This window comes from Eptatretus burgeri, chromosome 9 (genome assembly GCF_056783735.1).
Source record: "Eptatretus burgeri isolate ZD-2024b chromosome 9, Ebu_testis_v1, whole genome shotgun sequence".
NCBI classification, from domain to species: Eukaryota; Metazoa; Chordata; class Myxini; order Myxiniformes; family Myxinidae; genus Eptatretus; species Eptatretus burgeri.
In genome coordinates, this window is record NC_140969.1 from 24,309,767 (window position 1) to 24,334,766 (window position 25,000).

The 25,000-nt window shown below is 42.8% G+C and overlaps 1 protein-coding gene across 1 annotated transcript in view; it reads right to left on the bottom strand.

Moving 5' to 3' along the window:
• Positions 1-25,000, bottom strand: part of LOC147019725 (uncharacterized) — a 174,797-nt gene that overhangs the window by 72,069 nt on the left and 77,728 nt on the right. The window contains exons 5-6 of the mRNA XM_085893762.1: positions 11,032-11,178; positions 10,440-10,607 (exon numbers count right to left, since the gene is read on the bottom strand). Coding sequence (XP_085749888.1) covers positions 10,440-10,607; positions 11,032-11,178 — 315 coding nt within the window. The remainder of the gene's footprint in view (positions 1-10,439; positions 10,608-11,031; positions 11,179-25,000) is intronic.

Here is a 25,000-nt window from a genome sequence, read left to right on the forward strand (position 1 = left end):
GACACTCTGAGAAAGACCTGTAAAAGAGTGAGAAAACAGAGGATAATGCAAAAACACCGTTCTTAAGCGTTACAATGCTAACATCAACGGAACTCATTGCAGAGGTATCCATATCGACTTGGATATTCTCAACCTGAGTGGGAGAGGAGTCTACATGCTGCAGGGAGCAGTCTGTTATAGGGAAATCAAAGGTAAGTGGAAGTGAAAGATTGGAGATTTTGGTCGTTTTAGTTAAGACAGTGTTTAAATTTTCATCTTTTTCCCCAAGTCGTGTCCAACAGTTACATCCTTTTCGAGTGAATGGAAAGAAGGGGAATATGTATCAGAAGCAGAGTCGACTCATTTGCCATCAAAATTTGGTAGTTGGTGAGAAGCTTGAGAAGTTTTACCATAAGTGTGCTCGATTTTGGGTTCTGCCTCATCAAATAATTAAATGAAAGGTTGCAAGCTATGCAGAGGGTCTGTCTCCCCTCTGAATTACCTTCAATCATTTATCATTTCCCCCCTGGGAGGGAATACATGTTGTTTGAGAACTCACTTCTAGCCAATTGTCATGGTGGCAGTTGAAGTCTCCACATATTATAAAGAGAACTGGGGTAGGAGAACAGAGAATCCATGTCTGAAATTTACGAACAAAATTTACTTACAAAATTTATTACTTAATATTACAAAATTAAATATAAAAATGTTTACTGATGTTTATAATTACCTCTATTGTTACAGGTTGAGGCTCCATCACCATGGAAGACTGTTTCTTCATAAAACTATGTGACGTCTTAGAGTACGAGCTTGCACCTGTGCCAATATCAATGTTCGATGAAAAGGGGGAGATGAGAATAGCAAAGACAAAGTCGACATTGCAGAAGAATCTCCAAGTGGAAATGTCAACAAGACTGGGTCCACAACCTGAAGTCACCATCTTAGATGGTTGTGCAATCCTCTGGGTTATTCATTGGCCTAACAGGGGAATTGTGCAAGACTTTGTTGACAACTTCATGAGCTACATCATGGCAAAGGTGGACAAATCAGATGTATATCTGGTATTTGACAGATATCATGATTTTAGCATCAAGAGTGGAACAAGATTAGCAAGAGCTAGGCAGCGAGCTTGCAGGCGCCACAGGTTGAACCACCAGACTCCATGGCTGGTGGTTCTGTCAGTAACGGAGAACAAAGTTCAGCTGATAGAACTGATTTGCCAGAATTTGATTGACATTAGTCAACAGAGAAAGCAGAGCCAACACAGGCTCGTCATTACGGGACAGGAGTCTACCCCAGTGGAAATACACCACGGAGCCCAAAGGTGTCGCCTTGAATTGAAGACGACGCATGAGGAGGCAGATGTCATCATGATTCAGCAAGTCGCTAAAGTTGCCGAAGATGGCGCAAAATGCATCACAATCATCTGTGATGATACTGATGTGTTCATCTTGCTTGTGTATCACTTCGCAGAACTTCATCTGCAATGCTGCATAACAATGGAAGCAACATGTCCTGGCCGATCGTTGATTGACATTGGGGCCACTGCCAGAAAGCAAGCCGGGATGGTGCAAGACCTACTAGCTTTACACACACTGACAGGTTGCGACACCGTTGCCCAGATGTATGGTAGAGGTAAACTGACTGGCAAGAAGACACTCACAGCAGGCCATTCACTTCAAAAACTTGGGAATGTGGATGCATCTATTGACGATGTCATCGCCGAAGCCACTGTGTTCATGGCTGTTTGCTGTGGTAGCAAGGAGAGAAGCAACATGTCTGATGTTCGCAAAGAGGTGTGGTCTATGAAGATGGCGAAACCAAATGCCATCAAAAGCACCAGACCTAAAGGCTCTGCCACCAACTACAGAGTCCTTTGAACAAAATGTGCGATGCGCTCATATCCAGACAGCAATATGGAATTCAGCTGCTGAGCTGCAGCCACCACCTCTGGATCCCACTCAGTACGGATGGAAACGTGATGAGGCATCAAGATCATTACTTCAAATTATGCTGCCGCCCAACGTCGCTCTTGCACCACCAGAGATCTTGGAGCTAATATGATGTGGATGTTCCTCTGACAAGCAATGCTTCACAGCTCAATGCCACTGCACAGCAGCCAAGTTACCATGCACAGTTTTCTGTACGTGCCATGGAGATACTGGCTGCAGGAATGAGCGCACCAAGACAGCTGCTGCATATGCCCTTGATGATGATTCTGACACTGAATGAGACACTAAGCACTGAAGTAGCCTTCATAAGGTTTATAATCCTGTGATATATATATATATATATATATATATATATATATATATATATATATATATATATATATATATATATATATATACATATATATATATATATATATATATATATATATATATATATATATAAACATTTGATTCACACAGGAATGTCTTTTGTTCATGTTGTTAGCTGATTTCATTGCATACTGTCGAATTATTGAATCTGTATGAATAATAAAGTGATCTATTTTCACAAAGACTGAAGTGTTTTTTTTCTATCTATATGCCTATTTATCTACATTTTCAATAATGGCGACTGCCAATTTGCATATTAATGAGCTAAATTTCAATGTTATCAAATTGTAATTTTGGTTTATCATGACCAGTGACACTAAAAACATGGGTTTGGACACCTCAACCAGGTTGTTTGGATGCTTACTTCTGGAGATATTAAGAAAAATTGTTATTTTGATAATGGCAACTGCTAATTTGCATATTAATGAGCTAAATTTAAATGTTATTAAATTTTAAGTGGGTTTATCATAACCAGTGACTCTAAAAACATGGGTGTAGACACCTCAACCAGGCATTTGGATGCTTACTTTTGGAGATATTAAGAAAAATAGTAATTTCGACAATGGACACCACTAATTTGCATATTAATGGATTTCTACAAAAATGCTCAAGGGTGCGAGAGTGGCATCAATCGGAATATTCATTCAGATGGTCTGGTGATCACAAAAATGCAGAAAAACATTGTGTGGACCCCACTGCAAGGTCATCTTGAAAAATGGTGTTTGACATCTGGACTAGTGGTAATTTTCTCAAGACCACCTTCGACAAAAGCACTTTAAAAAGGGTGTCATCAGAAGGGCCAAAATGGGTGGAGGAGGAGTGCGAGAGGTTAGGAGGCAAGTTTTACATGGTTAATCTAAAACAAAGAATGACTGACACTTGGAGAGGTGTGAGTAAGAAAAGAAACATAACGATTCAGGGGATCTGTTTCAGAAAATGCCCTGACTTCAATACCATGGTGTATGTAGTTTGAGAACTGACTTCTCGCCAATTGTCATGGTGGCAGTTGAAGTCTCCACATATTATAAAGAGAACTGGTGTAGGAGAACAGAGAATCCATGTCTGAAAAAAGAACATCATAGATTGAGTCGTCATTGCGTTGTGGATGGAAGACCATGCACAGAAATGAGAGGTTGTTCCAGAAAGGGACAAGAAGCCATCATCATTTAATGGGTTTGAGATAAAAGGGGAGCAAGGGTATGGGGGCAGTGGCTGCATGGATGTTTATGGCAACACCACCACCAGGATCTGAGCTGGGTGTCAAAATGTAAGAGTGAGTAGCTAGGGAGGGAGACAGATCAGTCGGGAGCATCCTTTATGAGAAAGGTTTCCATCCAGCTGTTAAAGAGCAGGTTTTGGGTTGCTGATGACTTTGCGTGATTCGAAGGTTCTAATCACATTAATAATTAATCGTTGGGCAATTATTTTCTTACATTTGAAACTCAAAATATGCTAAAATTAACTTTTAAGTCAAAATTTTTGTCAGTGTTTGAAAAACAGACCGGAATTTACCGAAGATGCTATGACGTCACATTCTCCGAAAACTTCGTGAACATTCAGAAACAGCGTGTGAACAATGGCGAGATGCTAATCAGAGAGTGATTTCAGCGGTGATGAAATTGAGTGTTTTCATTCCGATATTGCCGAGGACGAGTCGGAGGTGATGAGAATTTATACAATCGAGTTTCTGGCCCTGAGCCATATAAATTTGAGCCACTTGGAAGTGCCAGAAAACGGCCTATTTCGTGTACAAGTGGCAGGACTGACTGCCCAACAGTTCACACTGACAGACTCCCACCAGACAGATTGGTTTGTAGATTTTCATTTTCTTGTTCGATGCATAAAATAATGTAAAGTTTGATTCGTCTGTGACTTGATATAATAATTTTTAACCCCCCAGTCACTCAAGAGTCAGAAATAGAATGAATCAATAATGGACCCAAATATATTATACACCGTAGCCTTGGCGTTGAAGTCTTTCTGACAGCTGAGCTTGACCCCAGCGAAAGTGAACATTTAGAACAAACCCCAACTTTCAAGAGACTGTTGTGGCATATAAATACCAAAACATGTTTAGCCTTATTGGGAAATATTCTACCAAATTTAGAAAAAAAAGTGGAAAATTGATCAAGTTTTTTTTACAGAAATGAAATAAGCCCAATTTGCTGATGCTGTTAAAAAAGTAATTTAATCAACAATAAGTTGATTTGTTGAGAAATTTTTTCATGCTTGTGTTTTTCAGAAAGTTTATTTATGTGTTTTTCCACAGACTCTTTAAGAATACATTTCAAGGTTTTTCTCACAAACTCAGCAACTGATTCTGTGACAGAGCAGTATCTGGAGAACTTGTTAACCAACAACTCATATTCACAGAGTGGTGATCAGATGTGTTTATGCCTTCGTAATCCTCGGCTGTGAAATGGTCACCACAAATCACAAGTCTATCCAAAGGGTCCTCTTTACCCGTTTATGCTTTGGGGAAAAATTCGCCCGTTTTGTTTGTACAAATCTTATCCACTGCCAGCGAATGTTTGATTCCTTCGGAAATCGGTGGGAGCGATTACCCGTTTTCCAGCCATTTACGCAAAACATGCCGACACACGTACGAGGCATGATGTACAAATATCCAAATAACTTTGTTCTACAATAATTCAAAATGAATAAAAATTACCCCCATGTGGGGGTGATGGTCATCTCTATAATACCACAAGTTCTCAATCTTCAGTTATGACCGAAGACTACTGCGCAGTTCTACTGTGCAGCTCGAACTGCGCAGTTTGGTTAAAGATGACTCGGCATTTTGGCGTGCGCGCATGAAATTATATTTTTAAAATAAATGCCGACGTTTACATTTCAGGTTTTGAAACTTTTGCACCTTCGGCGGAAAATGTATAAATATAAAAGGCTAAAAATGTGTTTTATATTTATATTTCATTTCTCCTTCCTTCCTTCTTTGCGAATCACATCGGCATTTTTTCCATCTTCCAGATCACGTGATGATCAAATGGGAAGGAAATTCAAAAATCTGTCCGGTTAGATACAAGATAATATTTTTTTACTATCATAATCAATAAACAGTTGCCGAATATCTTGTAGAATGGCAGACTGACACTTCTCACTTCCATTCATTCATGGTTTTGAAAATGGCGATTTTTATAACTTACGTGACCTTGACCCTGACCTTGAACACTCATCGAACACGTTGTGCAACACTCATCGACCTCTACCCACATACTAAGTTTCATCAAGATCGGAAAGAAAAATTGTTGACGGACGGACGGATGGACATTTGGTCCGGCTTTATTAGGTCATCTCGGTAGAGATTACCTAAAAAGGATAATATAGACAGTGCAAGCTCAAAAAGGAAAGGGGGGTACCAAAGGAAAAAACGGCCCGCTGAACTGGACACTTCTTCAATGAGCGAGTAAGCGTCCGCTTTGTTTTGGAGAACGTGACGTCACCATCCATATATGGCACGCAGATGTTTTTTTCAACAGCCTCGAGAAATAACAACTTCGGAGTTAAATTTCATTCATTTTCCCAATAGGCAACCACAATAGTTTGCATCAAACTATTTAATGCACATATAATCATATTGATAAATTTTCAGAACATGTTTGGTGACCCGCAACCTGCTCTTTAATGTCAACAGATGCAGCGGTGACTTAGGCAGAGAGTTCTGAGAATTTTAAATAAAGCCTTCTGACTTTGCAGGCTGACAAAGTTCAGGAGGGAGGATAAACAGATTGAGGGATTGAATCTTTATGGATGAGTGGTGTAGATGGATGGTGAGGGGAGTTGGAGGGGTATGCAGCATGAGGAAGGAATGGGGTAGGACAAACTAAAGGTTGGAGAGCTGAGTTGAAGAGCAGGATAGTGATTCGTGAAGGAAGGGATATGATGGAGAGGACACAAGCATACATGGAAGGGGCTTCACCCAGATGCAAATATTTATAACAGCCTAACTTTTTTCAGCCAATTCATTGCAAATTATCACAAACATCTGGTCAGTGTGGAAAAGTGGACCATTAAATTCCCAGAAGAAAAGTGTTTTTGTTATGATTTGGCATTAAAAAAATCTATGCACAAGATTTGGGTTTTGGTGCAGGAAAAAAGGGCAGAAGCAATTTGGGAAGTCTCCATGTCAGATCCCTGGTCAGAGTCCAAGTCTCACATCCGTAGAGCAAGACTGGAAGCACCAAGGACCTGAAGACTCAGACTTTCGTCATCCTGCACAGGTACCGACAGCACCACACTCCATGATCCAGTGAATCCATGACTCCCCAAGCCTGACCGAGACATCTATTGTCCCCTGGCTCAGCCAGCAGAAACATGAATATCACTTCCAAGGTAAGTGAATCTCTCCGTGACCTCAAAATCCTCACCACAAACAGGTACAGACAAGACAGCAGCATCCAACATGTCATTGAAAGACTGGACATTAGTTTTGACCAAGGAAACCCGCAACCCCAGCGGCTCCGATTCCTCATTCAGCACCTCGACGGCCCTCCAAAGGATATCCAGAGTCTCCACTAGGATGACTGCATCATCTGCGAAATCAAGATCAGAGATCTTGACATTCCAAAATGATGCACCGCAGCTTGATCTCTCCGACATCCACACCAGAATCCAGTCCATACAAGCACTGAAAAGTGTGGGGGCCAATACACACCCCTGATGATCTACAGTAACAACTGGAAATAAGTCAGAGATGGTATCACCACATCTCACAGCACTCTCAGTACCAGAGTATAGTTCAGACATCAGATTGATCAGTTTTGTTGGCACCCACGAAGACCAAGAATCCTCCAGAGGGCATCCCGATTCATTGAATTAAACACTTTGCAGAGATCAACATCGGATGCAAGCAGCCCCAGCCGAAACTCTTGTCTCCGTTCGGTGAGGACCCGAAGGGGAAGGATACAGTCAATCGTTGACCTCTTTGGTGTAAAGCCTGACTGCTCTGTGAGCTGGTGCTGAATTAGACAGTGGCGACCCTGATCAAGAATTATCCAAGCAAATACCTTGCCAAGCACTGAGAGCAGCATCACCCCTCGGTAGTTTTTGCAGTCCTGGCGATCACCCTTTTCTTTCCAGAGTGGGACAACAAGGCCACTCTTCCAGTCAGTTGGGATGATGCCTGTGTTCCAGGAAGAGCACAGAACTGCATGCAATGACACGAGTACAGCATTTCCACCAGCCATGAGAAGTTCAGCATGGACGCACAGATCTCTGGAGCTTTACTCCATTTTAACCGGTTCACCACAGCCGGTGTTTCCACAAACGAAGGTGGATCACAGTCGATTGGAGGATCAGCAATAGGGATAGTAACACCCCTGACATCAAACTCAACAGCTGATGGATCAGCCTCTTAACTGGCCCAACGGGCCTTCACGCCAGACTCCTCTGTCGAGAGCCCACCACTCTCTGCTCTAACTGTAGTACACCAAGGGATGGGCTTGGAGGAACGCAATGCGTGAATTCCCCTGTAAGCAGGATGAGAATCACCTGGCCACAGTTGATGCTCTACCCACTCACAGACTCCTCGCACATCAGCCTCCTTGTCTGCCCTCAGTGCATGTACAGTTGTATGCCTCAAGTTCCTGAACAGCTCAGCTCTGCTATTAACTCTGGCTGTGTGACCCTGGTCAATGGTATTGAGTGTTCCTTGAGAGACAAAATGTTTCTTTGCCCTACAGTAAGTTCCAAGACATCCACCGGCAACATCAAGGATGGTGATCTTGATGGCACTCCACAACTCTTCAGGATTCCCCAAAGCACCGGGATCATCCACTTCCCCACTCAGTCTGTTCGCAAACTCCTCAGCTACCCTATCATCCTCGAGCTTGTGCCACATCCAGTCTAGCCTGGGATGGGTACCATTCTTCTGGATTTAAGATGCAACTTCAGAGTTGCTACCACAAGCTGATGGTCGATATTGAGGAACTGAGCACTCTGGTAGACCCTGCCGTTCTGGATCATCCTCCAGTGACCAGCAATGAGCACATGGTCAATCTCCAGCCCACACCACCAACGTTGGAATACCAAGTACAGTGATGAGCCTGTGGGCGCTGAAACCATGAAACAGCCACCTCAGTCCATGATTTCTTACAAAGTCAAGAAATTTAGTGCTACTGAGGTTCACAGTTCCAGACCCATGTGGACCACACCATCCCTATCAGCTCCAGTTGATGCATTAAAACCCCCCTCGACTACTGCAGAAGAGTATCTCGCCTGGGGCACTGATTAACCATAGGCTCGAGCATGGCATAGAATGCATCCTTCACGGTGAGATCACTCACCTTAGTTGGAGCATATACAGAGACCAGGGAAAAAAACACCCAAGGAGTGACAAATCCTTCGTCTCCTAATATGCTCGTTGACCAGTGTTACCTCAATTATTTGGATAGCATATTGGATACAGCTGCAGCAACTCCTTGGGCATGGTAACCATCAGAGTGACCAGACCAATAGTAGGTGTAACCACCCACCATGATCTCGCCACAATCCAATCTCTGAACCTCAGAGAGTGCTGCAATACCGGCAATATGTTCAAATGCTTGAGCTCAGATTATAACAGAGACAGGTGATCATCCTCTCTTAGGGATAGGACATTCTAGGCACCCACCCGAAGGGACCACTTGAGGTTAACCCAAAGAGACCGCCATCTGGTGGACAGCACCTCAGCACCACCCTGACACACATTACCATGATCTGACCCAGGAAGGTTACCCTTGTATCATTAAAAAGTGGGCGTCCCAAAGGCTTTCCCCAATCCTGTCAACCAGTGAGCTGAGGTGATGGCTTGTAGCTTGTAGTGTCACTATTTGGATTGGAAACTGGCTTCGTGATAGGAAGCAAAGAGTGGCTGTGAATGGGAGGATGTCTGGCTGGGAAGATGTAAGTAGTGGGATACTTGAGCGATTAGTTGAAAAACCATTATTATTCATAATTTATATAAATGATTTGGATAGTGGGGTTAAGGGTCAGCTATCAACATTTGCAGATGACATGAAGCTTGGATGTAAGGTAGACAGCAGAGGGGGATTATCAGATTTAGGAATATCTAGATTCTTTCATAGATTGGGCAAACGATTGGCAGATGCCGTTTACTACAAGGCAATGCAAAGTACTCAGGTTTATTAAGAATTATGAGAATAGGGATTACATCATGTACAGAGCAGTCTTGGAGCTTGTGACACATGAAATAGATCTAGGTTTGGTAATAGATGCGGGGAATAAGCAGGCGGTATCGTGCCAGGCAGCCATAGGGACAGCGAATAGGGTTTTAGGTTGTCTTTCATTGGTGATGAATTACAAATCAAACTGGAGAGGTACTCGGTAGAGCGCATATCTCCGCCCTGTAATGCCTGATCCACGAGAACATATCTGGCCCAATACATTTTTGAGATATCATGCTATATATAGTTTTTGAGCCCTATCTCTCAATGGTGAAGAATCACTTTAAAAATTCCAGGAGTCGGATCCGTAACCGGATCTTCACCAAAATATAATCAGTTTGTCCTTGTCGTACACCAAACCTGTCCACAAAATTTCATTCGGACCGATCGACAACTTTTTGAGATATCCTTTACACAAACAGACAAACAAAGACAGACAGACAAACAGACAGAAAGGGGTGAAAGCATAACCACCTTCACTTTCGGTGGAGAGGTAAAGAGGTTGTGTTGGCACTCGGCAGGAATTTAGTGAGGCCTCATTGAGAATATGTTCAATTTTGGTTGCCAAAGCTGAGGAAGGACATAGCTGCCATTGAGGGAATAATTGCAGAAGTTGTTTTTTTCCACAGAATTGAAGGTGATAAGACCAGGGGTCATAGATTAAGAATAACGAAGAGGGGGGTTAAGACTACGTTAAGGTAGGGGTGTTTCACTCAGAGTAATTCATGTATGGAATCTCTCTCCTCTTTTGCTGGTCATTCATTCCATTTTTTGTTGTGTTCAACTTTTGCCCAACTGCCAGTTCATATCCTGGCTATTCCACAAGCCTCAATTTTGTAAAGAAAAATAACTAAAAAGCAGAAAATTTCTGCTGCCAAAATGAAGCCAATAAAAAAGGATGAAGCAAAGATAGAAAAAAAGAAGGTATGGGAGAATGTTTGGAAAGTATATTTACCAAGCTTGGAGGTAGATGCACTGTAGATGTCCGAAATGTCTGATGGGATCCAGCAGGCAGCAATGTTTAAAGGAATGCTGTTGTTAATTAGTGTAGAGTTTTTACAGCTCTCCGCAAATAAGCCAGAGCCATCAATAAATGTCACACCTGTGCTTGCACGCAGAGGAGCTGCACAAAATGAAGAAAATAGCATCATATAGGGTCAGCAAACAACAAACACAATCAAGTATTCAGGTTTTACCTCTGTCTTATTCACTATCCCAGCAATGTAAACTATGTAAAGTCCATGAAAGCCAAAGAAAGAAGCCAGTGAAACAAACGATTATAATTATTAGTCTATATAGGTCCCAAAAAAACACCCATCTCTTTCATCAGTTATAAATCTCATATGGGAAAGTACAGGAGCACAGTTATGCTAAATGCAGGGATGGAGCATTGGACAAGAGTTTAGGGTTTGGAACTATCAAGTAAAGAGATCTTCATTTATTTATATGCCTTCTTTCTCCATGTGTTTGTCATTATAAATAAAAAAGGAAATTCAGCAAGTGTATAAGGACCAATAACAGACAGGGCAAGGATTTCTGGTACTCACAACAGTCGTCGGGGTGGCGAGATGTCTCAATGGAGACATCTGTTGTCTCATCAAATGTCTCTACACTCTCGCCGAGGTCCTTTGACTCCAACAAAGATAAAAATTGAGAAACTCCAGTGGGTAGAGTCAGGTCTGAAGTCTCATTCTCTAGAAAATATACAAAAAATGCATCAAGAATATAAGATGTATTAGTTTAAGGTTGATCAAAGAAAAATCACCAGACTCATTGGCGTTATGGTTAGAGCATCTTCTTTGAGTCTGGGTGGTCATTGGTTTGATTTTCTCCAAGCAAAAAAAAAAATTCCTTTCATTTAGTAATTCTCTGCAGACTACTGTAGTTGGACCATTACCAAGTATAGTATATGAGAGTACAGCTCCTATATACTATAGTTCTAACTGTAGCATTTTTGCCTGGGCCCTGGCGGAGGCAAACCAAAGACTGAAAATGGTACATGCTGCTTTACTCACGGGATGCTCTACATTTTTGGATAGAGAATGGACAAACCCCAAGGGTTGGTTGAGCCATGATCTCTTCTCTTTATCATGGGTTCTCTTTTTATAATCTGTAGAGACTTCAATTGCCATCACATCAGTTGGCTAATTTTCAATCCTTAAACTACAGTCCAATTAATTGTAACCAGGGCCTTTTGCAATACAGCTTCCATAACTCAGCAGCAGAGCAGGATTTGAGAACAAGGTACACTGATATCATCTGGGCTCATCGCCGAACCAGGGCTGAGACTGAACATAACTTTTTCTACCTTTTTTGGTGAGGAGAACACAAATTCCAGGAGAGAGTAGGTACAAGGGGAAAAGGGAGGGAGGGACAGAGTGGAATTGGTTGGGTACATGAGATTTGGAGGCAAACACAGTGTTAAGACATTCTACCTTACCTTGAGAATTCTGACTTGTCATTCTGCCTTAATTGAGGCATTCTGCCTTATCCTGAAAATTTCTCAGAGGAGCAGAACTGAACATCAATCTTACCTGTGGTCAAACCTTTCAAGTCTCCCACCATCCTCTAAAGCCTGGAGGCAGCTGGCCTTTACAGTAAACATTCCCCTTATTTTTCTTCACTACCAAAGGATGGAGTCATGTTGGGTACTACTTAGAAAAAGCTGAGTATCTTGATGCTGAATCTTTCCTGAAAAGGCCAAAATCCCCAATATCTGAGTGAATTGAGACAACTCTGCAACTGTTGATGACAGTAATGGCATTGTAATCCCCAATAGGTCATTTGGTACGGTACTATCTTGTCCTCTTTCCTCACTCTTCTGCAGGTCTTTCTCAGATGGTCTCCTGCCTTCAACTTGGGAAGTTGCAAATATGACCCTTTTCGTGAGAAATATTCCAAGTCTGATGCACTCAACTACAGACCTTTCAGCCTTCTCCCAATCTTAAGGAAATTGATGGAACCTATGTGAAATGAGTAACAGCTCATCATGCCGCAGATATTTGGCTTTATCTCTTCCAAAAATTTCTAATCTCTCATAATCAGGTCAATTTCCATGCCTTGATTATTCTACCATGGACATGTTGCTTCTTTTAACACAACAAATATCAAATGACAGATCAGGCCCCTCTCTCTGGATATATCTCAAGCCATACGAGCAATCGCTGTATGTAAGCATTTGCACGTTTGTGAGCATGCGCGAACTATCGGGTGGCAGTCCAACTTCCGGTCTACTTACGCTTTGCGTGGAGATAAAGTGTGGCGGTATATTTGAATATTGTTTCCTTCAAATTTGATCGATTTAGAACCTGATCATTCCATATGGGCACTCCTTAGATATATTTTCTATCCCTGTCTACCACCGATCAGGCAAGATATGAGGAAAAGTTGAAAGTTTGCGTGGGTGAAGTGGAGATTGTTCTGCCTGATCCTTATTCCATTCCGACCAGTAGGTGGATATGAATTCCAAGGCAGCTGCCCCCGCTCCAGTACCACAGCATATATAATTACCTTATTCGAACACCAGGACCATTCATGGGAGAAGCGCTACAGGCCTATAAATCACTGGATGCCTATAATTATTTCATTTCGGGCCATGTTCATGAGGTGCTCCATCATGAAATACCCTCAGTTAGTGCTGTTGTTTTCATTAAGGGATTGGTTGTACCCGGAGAGCGCATGACCGACAAACCATATGAACCATAGCTTTGCCTAGATAAAACACATGGCTATGTCATAGCGGCCCATTGCAATTGTATGGCAGGTTTGGGTGAGTTCCATAGCCACGTGGCTGCAATCCTTTTCGCAATCAAAGCCGTCACATGTAGTGGGGTTAATTCAGATGAAGCATGTACGAGTGTGAAGTGCATATGGAGCAAGTACTATAAAAAGGATGTAGTTCCATCTGGGGCTGAAGATCTGGATCTCAGTCATCTCAATCACGGTTTTACATCACATAAAAAGCGTCAAGTAAGAGAAAGGGTCCCCAAATTAACAGCAGAGGAAGTCGAGCAGCAGCTCGACTTTCTGAAGGATGTGTGTCCAGAGACCGCAGCATGTTGTTAATCGGACAGTGCTATGGACACCACTCCCAGTGATGCAGCTGGTGATTCTGGTGCAGACGCCATGTATCCGGAAACAGTCACTCACATTATCGAGAGTAAAGCAGGTAAATGAAGCAACAGAATGCAACATATTAGAAAATAGAAAGTACAATGTATTCTAAAAACAAATATGCAACATAGAATGTACATTCAAAAATACTTTTTAAACTTTCTTTTTTACATTACAGCGATGGACACGTGTACGGTGGAGGAAGTGGTTAAGCGGACATTGGCCATAACGGATAAAGTCATCAGGCTGTCAAATGCGACAAAGCTGCAGGCCAACTCTGTCCTGTGGCATGCACATCGCCGTGGCCACATAACTGCCAGCATCGCTCATACCATACTCAAATGTAGAGATCCGAAAACTGCCATGAACCAAATCATGAAGCACGATGCAACAGATATTTCTTGTGCGCCAGCTGTGAAATGGGGTATTGACAACGAAGCAACCGCGAGACACGAGTACAGTGCTTATATGTGCCAAATCCATGACAACTTTAAGGCAGAGGAGGCAGGCTTAGTGATCAACAGTAGTTTTCCGTTCATAACTGGGTCCCCAGACGGGATTAGTAGATGTACATTGTACATGCCATGGAACTTCAGTAATTGAAATCAAATGTCCGTTCAAGTACAGGAGCATCTCGCCAGTAGACCTGAGCGCCATAGGCGATCAACAGTACTGTTTAGATAGCTTCGGTAACTTGAAAAACACCCACAAAGCCTTCCTTCTGTGCATGTGTACCGGAAGTCGAAATGCCACCAGGCTAACAACTTCCGGATTGTGTGACGTCACGGCGATTGCTCGTATTGATACTGTGTGGCATCCAGCCATAACTTTTAAGTTGCCTTTATTTGATATTCAGGCCACACTGCTCAAGTGGTTGTCCAATTTCCTTGGAAACAACAGATGTTTCCATCTGCACCACATGTTGAAGGTTGTCCTTTCCTTGGCTCTTGAAGATGTCCTTTCCCATGATTAGTTCCTTTGGGATAGGGTTCACCAAGGCACTGCCTTAGGACTTACATTATTCTTGATTTATATAAATGTCTGATTCTCTTGAAAACCAACTTTACCATTATGCCAATGACTCCACCCTATGTAGAAAATACATCAAATTTGTGAAAGGCTGGCCATTGCCAAATCCGTTTTGGCATACATAGAGAATAAAAGCCATTATTCTGCTACTTGGAAAGGGACATTCAATGCAAGCAAGTCACATGCTCTCACCGTGTCTCTCCACAATTACCAACAACCAAACGATCCAATCCACTTCTTTGGACAGCCACCAGAAGAAGGACAGTCCCTGGAACTCCTTGGTCTCACTATCTGCCATAGCATTTTATGGCAGGATCACATCACTAAGCCAGCATTAAAAGGTCAGTTGCTTGCTGGGTATTCTCTATCAAGCTAAAATGTCCTGAGCCACACCAAGCTCATCATGGAGTACAAGGCTTTCATGCAGCTCTGTGGAGTATTGCTCCAAACTCTGTGCTGGTGCTCCGACTCAACACCGTACTCCTCTCGGTGTTCAAAAACGAGACCTTTTGTGGTGAGAACACAATATATGTACAAATATATATCTTAATACAGAAGGCGAATTCGCACTAATTGTCACTCTCCCACCAGTTGCAAGTTGGTAGGCTCTCGAGTTTATACAATCTTACATCTTTCCTCACTCCTCCTCCTCCTCCTCCTCCTCCTGCCCACTCCAGATCACATGCATTCCTCTAAAAACCCTCATCTGCTCATTCACCCAAAGTACAGACTGGTTGCCCACCTGTATTCATTTGTCCCCAATTCTCCCTATTGTAGAATCACTTCCCTGTAACCATTGAATGATCTTCCTCACTTCAGTCTTTCAAATGTGCTGCCCATCACTACCTCATGTTCTTACCCATGAACATCCACAATCTCTTCTACATGTGGATTCTTTCACATTGTTCCTCTCTGGCCTTTGATTCTCATTTCTATGTGATTCCTCCGTATATCCATTCCCCCTCCCCTCATACACTTTGATAGTTCGTGTATCTGCTGCTCTTTTTTGTTCAACTCCTCCATCAGTCTATGCCCTTGAATAAAAGCAATTCATTGAGTTTGCAATATCATCTGGTACCCAGCCTTACTTTCCAAGCTGTTTATATTGTATTTAGGGCCCCATCCTTGAATGGTTATGAGATTTTTATATGTGAGCAAAAACAGCTTGCTTTTTCTGTTTCATCTTGAGATCTTTCTCCTGAGGTTGTTGTCCTGCACAATTGTGTTTTAGTAATGCCTGTATTCTTAGTTAACATCAATGATCTTGCCACTTCTCTGTATGATCCTCTGTACAATTTTGCTGCTTTGGACTCCACCCTGTACAGAACAATAAATCATACTTCTGAAAGGTAGGCTGCTGCAGCATGCATCTTTACAGATCTCAAAAAAAAAGTCAACTACTTGGAGCATGGCTTTTAACACAATAATGCTCTCCATTGTGTGTGTGTGTGTGTGTGTGTGTGTGTGTGTGTGTGTGTGTGTGTGTGTGTGTGTGTGTGTGTGTGTGTGTGTGTGTGTGTGTGTGTGTGTGTGTGTGTGCAAGGATTGACTTTCAAATCTCCTTGTTATTTACTTCTCTGGCCAACCACAGGAAGATATACAGTCAGGATATGGAACTCCTAAGCTTCACAACCTGTCTTAGGGTGATTTTCTTGGCATATTTCGACATCAGGCTGAGTCCAAAGGTTTGCTTCTTGTTTATTGCAAGGAAGTTGGTGGATTTTCGGTTTTCTTTCACACAATTTGTAGCCTTGCACCTCCTGCCCTCTCATCCCTCCATCCTCCCCTAGCCGACCAGGTCGCAGTTCTTCCAAAAATTCCATACTTGGCTATTTTCCCCAATATCAAGCTGAACTTACCTCCATTGTCTCATGACACTCCCTTCAATCCTATAAGATTGCTGCCCAATGAACCCTCATGCTTTATTAAAACCCACTACTGTTCTGTTCTACTTGTGTTAACCTACTTTTCCCATTCCCCTCTCAACCCATTTCCTTTATGCAATTCATCCATTCATGTGAAATTTCTTCATCTCTCAGTTCCCCTTTGATCAAGTACTGTGAACCTCCTGCCCTTTGTCGTGTAGCTCATCCATTAACCTACAATTCAGTATCCAAAATATCAGGCATGTCTATGGTGATTATGAATGCAAAATTATCATGTTGCAAAAATATCTGCGGGAAGGGCTAGTTGATAGTGAGCTCATCCATTAGCTATCTCGGTTTAATTATATAATTATTAACGCTACTAACTGACCCTGTTAGCACCTTATGAAAAAAGCAGTTTTGATTATAAACTAAGCTCTGCCCTTTTGATAAAGTTCTCACAGGGTGAAATGCATTGCTAAGAATGCTGTTGTTCAGATGGAAAGACAAATCTGGATGTCCTGTCTATCTTTTGGACACAGACATGAATGGTCTTAACTTATTTTTCAAAAATAATAGGCAACTACTCATGTGTGTCAGTACCCTCTCCAAATTCCTTGCTTACAGTTTCCTGTATAATTTAAATTGTCTGCAGTTGGTGGGAATGTTAACCTGTGGAAATGGCACGAGGTATGTATTATGAACAAATTATACTTATCTTGTAGTCCAAGATTTATTGTACACTAGCAAATACAACCCATTGCTTCGCTGATGGGGGGTATTAAGGAGGGGGGTTGAGAGGGTACTGTACGGAGGGAAGGGAGAGAAAGGAAGAGAGGAGAGAGGGAGGGGAGGCAGTAGGGAGGGGAAGCTAGGAAGGGGGGTGCAAAGAAAGAGGGGTGGGGGGAGGTGTGGACAGCTATGCATCACCAAACGTTGCTATAATGCAGGAGGGGAAGATGTGAGGAGGGGGTGAGAGAGAGAGAGGATTATGAAAAAAAAAGAAGAGATAAAGTTGAGGGGTGGAGGTGGGGTTAGTAAAGAGAATATGTTATGCTTAATTACGGAACACACGCAAAAACAAACTCATGTCAGAACAGCTGTACACACAACAACACAACAGAGTGTATAATGTAATCCGCTGGCAGATCTGCAAAAACTTTGATGACTCGGTTCAATAATATTTGTGGGAACATGAATCAAAAGTAATCACTGAAAACATGGAAGTACCTACCGCTCACGTACAAACTAATGATCCCATTGAGCGTGAACATCAAAAACAAAGCATTGTGACCAGATATCCACTTAGGTACAAAGAAAAGAGAAGAAGGCATTGCTTATTGAGATGTTAATAGCAGTGATTTTGGACTAAACTATGCAGAAATCAAGAAAATGACCAAACACCAAGACCTCAAGAATGAAGTGAAAAGATCCTGGAAGCTGAAGAATGCCAAGGTTGTACCAGTGATAGCTGGCCCTACAGAATTGATGTCAAAGTACCTCACAGAGATATTAAAACATACCCCTGGGTATGTTTAAGTGCAATACCCCTGGGCACTCACATGGTTGTGGCTGGATAAGATAACCAGGCAACTACTGGTAGGCATGGATGACCCACAAAATATATAATGGAGAAGAAAGTAAATACCTAGGGATTTTTAAAATTTATTTATTATTACTTTTTTAAAATTAAATTTTTTATTCTTTTTTTAACGAACAAACCGTGGTATATCAGGGGTGATAAAGGTTATGGTCACGTTTCATTGAAATTGTGTGTGTGGCTTCAGAAAAGAAAGCAAATACATATTTTGGGGGGCAACCCCTCACCATAGAACCCCTTAGACACCAATCTTTAAATGTCTTGAACAAACTTTGGTATATCATGGGTAGTGAGGATGGTTCATCAAGTTTCATCGGAATTGCGTCTAGTTTCTGAGAAGAAAGCAAATGCATATTTTGGAGGGCAAACCCCTCTCCCCATAGACCCTCCTAGACGCCTATTTTTTTAATGTCGTGAACAAACTTTAGTATGTACATCATTGGTGGTGAAGATGGTGGTCAAGTTTCATTGGAATTGTATGTATAGTTTTGGAGAAGAAAGCAAATACATATTTTGGGGAGCAACCCCAAAATAGAAGATGGTAGAATGGTAGAAGACAGAAAGACCACTGACCTGCCTGCGGTGAGAGAGCGCGAGAGGCCCAAAGACTCAGCCTTACTGCGGGAGATACCAATGATCCTAAATGTCTTGGTTTCCACAGCATGAAACCGAGAAAGGTGAGAGGCACGAGCACCAGCTCAGGGGAGAGCAGTACTCCATCAGGCTGTGGATGAAAGCTTTGGATGTGGTCAGGAGCTCAGGTGGGCCAAGGAAGGACTTCGCACGACAGAGGATTCCCAGTCAGCAACAGGCTTTGGAGGCCAGGTTGGAAATGTGCCTAACCCAGGAAAGATCATGGCAGGTAGAGACCCAGATGCTTCAATGAAAGGACTTCTTCCAGAGGATTGTTCAGAAAGTAGATGGGCGGGTTTTCTAAATGGTCCTTTTGGAGAGACATAGTGAGAGTGTGAGATTTGTCAGGATTGAAAGACATGTTCCACATGTTGGACTAGTTTGTGATTTTATCCAGATCTGCAGAGAGCGAAGAAGCTGCTGCTTGCTGATCTGAGAGATGACAGATGGTACGGCAGAGGGATGACTTTATGGAGTCATCAGCAGAGAGATAAAGAGGATTTTCCAGAGTCAGAGAGATCATTGATGAAAACCAGAAAAAGCACAAGGCCCAGAACACTGCTTTGAGGAACTTCGGTCTGGACAGGAAGAGGGGATGACAGAACTCCATTTAGGGCCAATTGTGGGCTGTAACAGGAGAGGAAGTCTGCGATCCATCAGTGGATATGGCCTTGGATACCAAAGGAAGAGAGTTTGGTTAGCAGGGCAGGTTGCCAGACCGTGTCAAAAGCATGCGATATGTCTCAGGATATGGCTCTGATTTCATTTCTGGCATCGAGTACCTCCATCCATTGTTGGGAGAGCAGAAGCAGCATATCCAGGGTAGAGTGACCTGGTCTGCAACCAAATTGATGATCGGAAATCAAGCCATTGGAGAAGAGGAAGCATTTGATGTCTGAAGCGAAAATGGATTCCATAACCTTGCTGATGATTGGGAGAACGATGATTGGTCTATAGTTGCAGGGATCTGTTTTTGCACCTTTTTATGCAGAGTGGTAATGTTTGCTGATTTTCAAGTATATGGCAGATGACCTTGAGCAAATGAGAGGGCCAATAGAACAGAGAGAGGGTGAGCAAAAGCAGAGGAGAAGGTTTTTTTTGTTAGGACATGTGGGCTGATGCCTCTGGACCAGTTGCAGAATTTGAGTCGAGATTTGACAGCAAGCTCTCCACTTTGTCAGAAGAAAAGGACACAGAGTCCAGGGACAGTTGGGTGCGATTGGGTAAGGTGGGTACAGAAAGCGATGGGTTTGGGACAGAATATTTAGAAGCAAACATAGAGTTTAGGCATTCAGCCTTTTCACGTGCAGTGTCATCTGTGCAGCCATTTGAAGTAAGGGAGGGGATGGAGGGGGAACATACACCAGAAACAGATTTGATTGGACACCACCAGGATTTGGAGGAGGGAGAGAGGTTTGAGAGTTCAGACTTGAGATTAGACAGATGTTATTTTCTGGTTCTCCTGAGGGTAGACACACACTTGTTCTGAGCTTTATGGAAGGATCTGAAATTACTAGTAGACCTGCCAAGAACCAAAATTGTGACCTTTACCTGCATGGAATGTTAATAGCTGGCACCCATGCTAAATCAATCAGTCATAGGCCAGTCAGAAATACTAGGGTGGATGCCACTAAAATTTTTGACCTTAAAGGTCATTTCAAGGTCATTTTGTGCCCCCAAAAAGGTCAAATTTCAAAGTCATCCAAATATAGTCATGTAATATATCAAAAGAAAGGTATGGAAGAGACAAACCATTCGGTACTATTTTTCGGTCAGAATATTGATCTCAGAAGTATGTCATGTAGGTCAAAGTCCACCCTAGTATAATAATATATAGTCCACCCAAGTATAATACCAAAAAGTAGTCAGGAAAAAATACTACTACTTTCCTATAATATTTATTGAAATTGCCAAGAATTACTATATACAGATGAATCTTTTGAAGTATTGTTAAAAACAAATGGCTTTAGAACATCAAATTAGAACAAATGAATATATTTTTTAACAAAAATTTGATGTGTATGCAATATGTATTTGACAGAAATAGTGTTCAATCTGATGGATTCCTACAGTCAATAGAATCGCAGCCACAGGCATTTGTACATTTCATATTGTTTTTGAGGCAGGTGCATCTAGCAGTGTTGCACTTCGTTTTGCAAGAGCAGGTCACAAGTTCGAGGCAGGACAATGATACAGGAGGTAGCCTGATCCATTGAGGTTTCAGACAACCTTACTCTTTCTTCCAAGCATCTGGGGGAAACGTCCCAACAATAGTTTCCATCTCTGCCTGAAGCCAAATCTTGGCCTGGTAGTTGGCGCGTTGCACATGAAGCTCCAAAGCATTACGTGTTGGAGGAAGCAGTTCCAGGCCTGTCTGACTCTCTCTGACTGTCTAGTGTCTGACAGAGAGTCTGACTCTCTAGTGTTAGTGACTTGATGGCATCTGACGGCCTGTATCATCTGGCCTGTTTAGTGACATTCAAACGACGCACTCAAGGAACGCCTCAAGAAGTTGAACCAGATCTGGATGAGTGCATGACGAAGTTGTGCTCTGATTTGGACATTGGGCTTTCAAGAGGTAAGACTTATGATATGGCGGATGTGTGGTGCAGATACCAGGACATGTGTGCTGAGAGAAACATCCCTGTTCGTAACAGTTATCAGTCCAGAATAACAACCTTCTACGAAGAGGTTAAGAAAATGATCGGTTCAAAGGCAAGATATATCAACCCTCTTTCAAATAGAGCACCAATAATGTACCCTGGTGAAAAGTCAAACTTAATTCTGTCAAAGGCATTGAGAAAAAGTCATCAACATGGTGGTTTATCCTCAGATTCGGAATCCACAGAAGATGAAGATGTTGGTGCTGTTGGATTTAATCAAGGAAATATCTATCAAGAAATGGTACCTGTGGCAATGAGAATCAAAAAAGATCTCACAGACAGTCCAGGTTATTCCAGCAGTGGGCAAGGACTTGATCAAGAACATGTTGCACAAGTTATCCCAAACAGCTTGTATCTATTTCTGCATTTACTGTTCAGTGATACAGATGATGTTCATGAGGGAATTGAAGAAGCCAACAGTATCAAGCAGAGTGTGTGCAGCATTGCTGAAGACATTGTGTATGCAGTGTCTAAGAAACGAAGTTGACAACGAAACATATTGGTTTCGGACTTGCACTCCACCAAGCTACACGTTCCGAGACACTTTTGGATCTCTCAATGCAGCGAACAATACCATCGATATTGATACGGTTGGAAGAATCGATGCGCCGATAGCTCAAAACATTCTTTTTTTTTTTGTATACCTTGGTCGAGGCTCGTATGAGAGCTAACACACAACTCACAGCAAGGAGGCATGAGACAAGAGGGGCGGGAGTGGAAGGGACAAAACATTGGGGAACAGACACAGGTGAACTGTGGAAGGGAGAGGGATGGGGATGGGATGGGGAACATGGCGAGGGGAAGATGGACATTAAAGGGACTTTCAGGAAGGAAAGCAGGAGAATTGAAGGAAGTGGGCTTGGGTGGATTATCGGGGGTAGAAAAGATCGAGGATTTGGATGGGGGAAGATAAGAGGTGGTGGTGAACAGCTGTTTTGAAAGCCTGAAGGGAAGAATGGGAAAGAATAGAGTGAGGAAGTTTATTCCAAAGGCGGGAAAAAAGAGGAATGAAAGAGTGAAGATGAGCAGTGATTCGTGATTTTGGTAGTTTTACCAGAAGGGGGTTGTTGGCGGACCTTGAGCGCCCTGTGGAAATGTGGTTGGGACAAATCGCAGAGAGAGCAGGGGGGCAAGGCTGGAGAGGAGTCGGTAGAAGACAGAAAGACCACCGACCAACCTGCGGTGATTGAGTGAGAGGCCCAAAGACTCAGCTTCATTGCGGGAGATGCCAATGATCTTAAAAGCCCTGGTTTCGACAGCGTGAAGTCGAGAAAGGTGGGAGGCAGGAGCACCAGCCCAGAGGGGAGAGCAGTACTCCATCAGGCTACGGACAAAAGCTTTGTAAGTGGTCAGGAGCTCAAGAGGGCCGAGGAAGGACTTTGCACGACGGAGGATTCCCAGTCGGCGACTGGCTTTTGAGGCAAGGTTGGAAATGTGACTTTCCCAGGAAAGGTCATGGCAGATAGTGAGACCCAGAAGCTTGAAAGAAAAGACTTCTTCCAGAGGATTGTTGAGAAAGTGGATGGGGGGGTTTTGTAAACGGTCCTTTCGAAGAGACATAGTGAGAGTGTGAGATTTGTCTGGATTGAAAGACATGTTCCACGTGTTGGACCAGTTTGTGATTTTATCCAGATCTGCAGTGAGCGAAGAAGCTGCTGCTTGCCGGTCTGAGGGATGACAGATGGTACGGCAGAGGGTGGAGTCATCGGCAAAGAGAAATAGAGGATTTTCCAGAGAGTCCGAGAGATCATTGATGAAAACCAGAAAAAGAACAGGGCCAAGAATGCTACCTTGAGGAACTCCAGCCTGCACAGGAAGAGGGGATGAAAGAACTCCATTTAGGGCCACACGTTGACTGCGACAGGAGAGGAAGTCTGCGAGCCATGAGTGGAGATGGCCTTGAATACCATGGGAAGAGAGTTTGGTGAGTAGGGCAGGGTGCCAGACTGTGTCAAAAGCACGTGATATGTCCAGGGATACGGCTCGGATTTCCTGTCTGGCATTGAGGACCTCCATCCATTGATGGGAGAGCAGTAGCAGCATATCTAGGGTAGAGTGACCTGGTCTGAAACCAAATTGATGATTGGAAATCAAGCCATTGGAGAAGAGGAAGGATTTCATGTCTGAAGAGATGATGGATTCCATAACCTTGCTGATGATTGGGAGAAGGCTGATTGGTCTATAGTTACAGGGATCTGTTTTTGCACCTTTTTTATGCAGGGCAGTGATGTTAGCAGATTTCCAAGCAGATGGCAGATGACCTTGGGCAAATGAGAGGGTGAATAGAACAGAGAGAGGGTGAGCAAGAGCAGAAGAGCAGGCTTTGAGGACACGTGGGCTGATGCCGTCTGGACCGGTTGCTGAATCTGACTCGAGGTTTGAAAGCAAGCTCTCCACCTTGTCAGGAGAAAAGAATACAGAGTCCAGGGACAGTTGGGTGCGACTGGGTAAAGTGGGTAGAGATAGTGATGGGTTTGGGACACAAGATTTAGCTGCAAACACGGAGTTTAGACATTCAGCTTTATCACGTGTGGAATCAGCAGTGCGGCCATTTGAGGTAAGGGAGGGGATGGAGGGGGAACATACACCAGAAACAGATTTGATTAAACGCCACCAGGATTTTGAGGAGGGAGAGAGGTTTGAGAGTTCAGACTTGAGATGAGAAAGATGTTGTTTTCTGGCTCTCCTGAGGGTAGATACACACTTGTTCCGAGCTATGTGGAAAGAACTGAGATTGCCCTCAGTTGGGTTTGCTTTCCATGAGGCAAAGGCAAGTTGTTTCAGGACAACTGCCTCGCCACAAGCTTCAGTAAACCAAGGGCGGGAGGAAGGGTAAGACTTTCATCAAAGATTTGTGGAAAATGGCAATGTCTATGGAAGTCCAGGGTTGCAAACAATTGATTGTGCAAGATTGAACATGTTCAGCACAGCCAAGACAGGCCTGGAACTGCTTCCTCCAACACGTGATGCTTCGGAGCTTCATGTGCAACGCGGCAACTACCAGGCCAAGATTTCGCTTCAGGCAGAGATGGAAACTATTGTTGTGACATTTCCACCAGATGCTTGGAAGAAGGAGTCAGGTTGTCTGGAACCTCAATGGACCAGGCTACCTCCTGTACCATTGTCCTGCCTCGAACTTGTGACCTGCTCTTGCAAAACGAAGTGCAACACTGTTAAATGCACCTGTTTCAAAAACAATATGAAATGTACAAATGCCTGTGGCTGCGATTCTATTGACTTGTAATCCATTAGATTGAACACTATTTCTGTCAAATACATATTGCATACACATCAAATTTTTGTTTAAAAATATATTCATTTTTTCGAATTTGATATTCTAATGCCATTTGTGTTAAATAACACTTCAAAAGATGCATCTGTATATAGTAATTCTTGGCAATTTAAATAAATATTATATAATAGTAGTAGTATTTTTTCCTGACTACTTTTCGGTATTATAATTGGGTGGACTATATATTATTATATGAGGGTGGATTTGACTGACATGACCTACTTCTGAGATAAATATTCTGACTTAAAAATAGTACCAAACGGTTTGTCTCTTCCATACCTTTCTTTTGATATATCACATGCCTACATTTGGATGACTTTG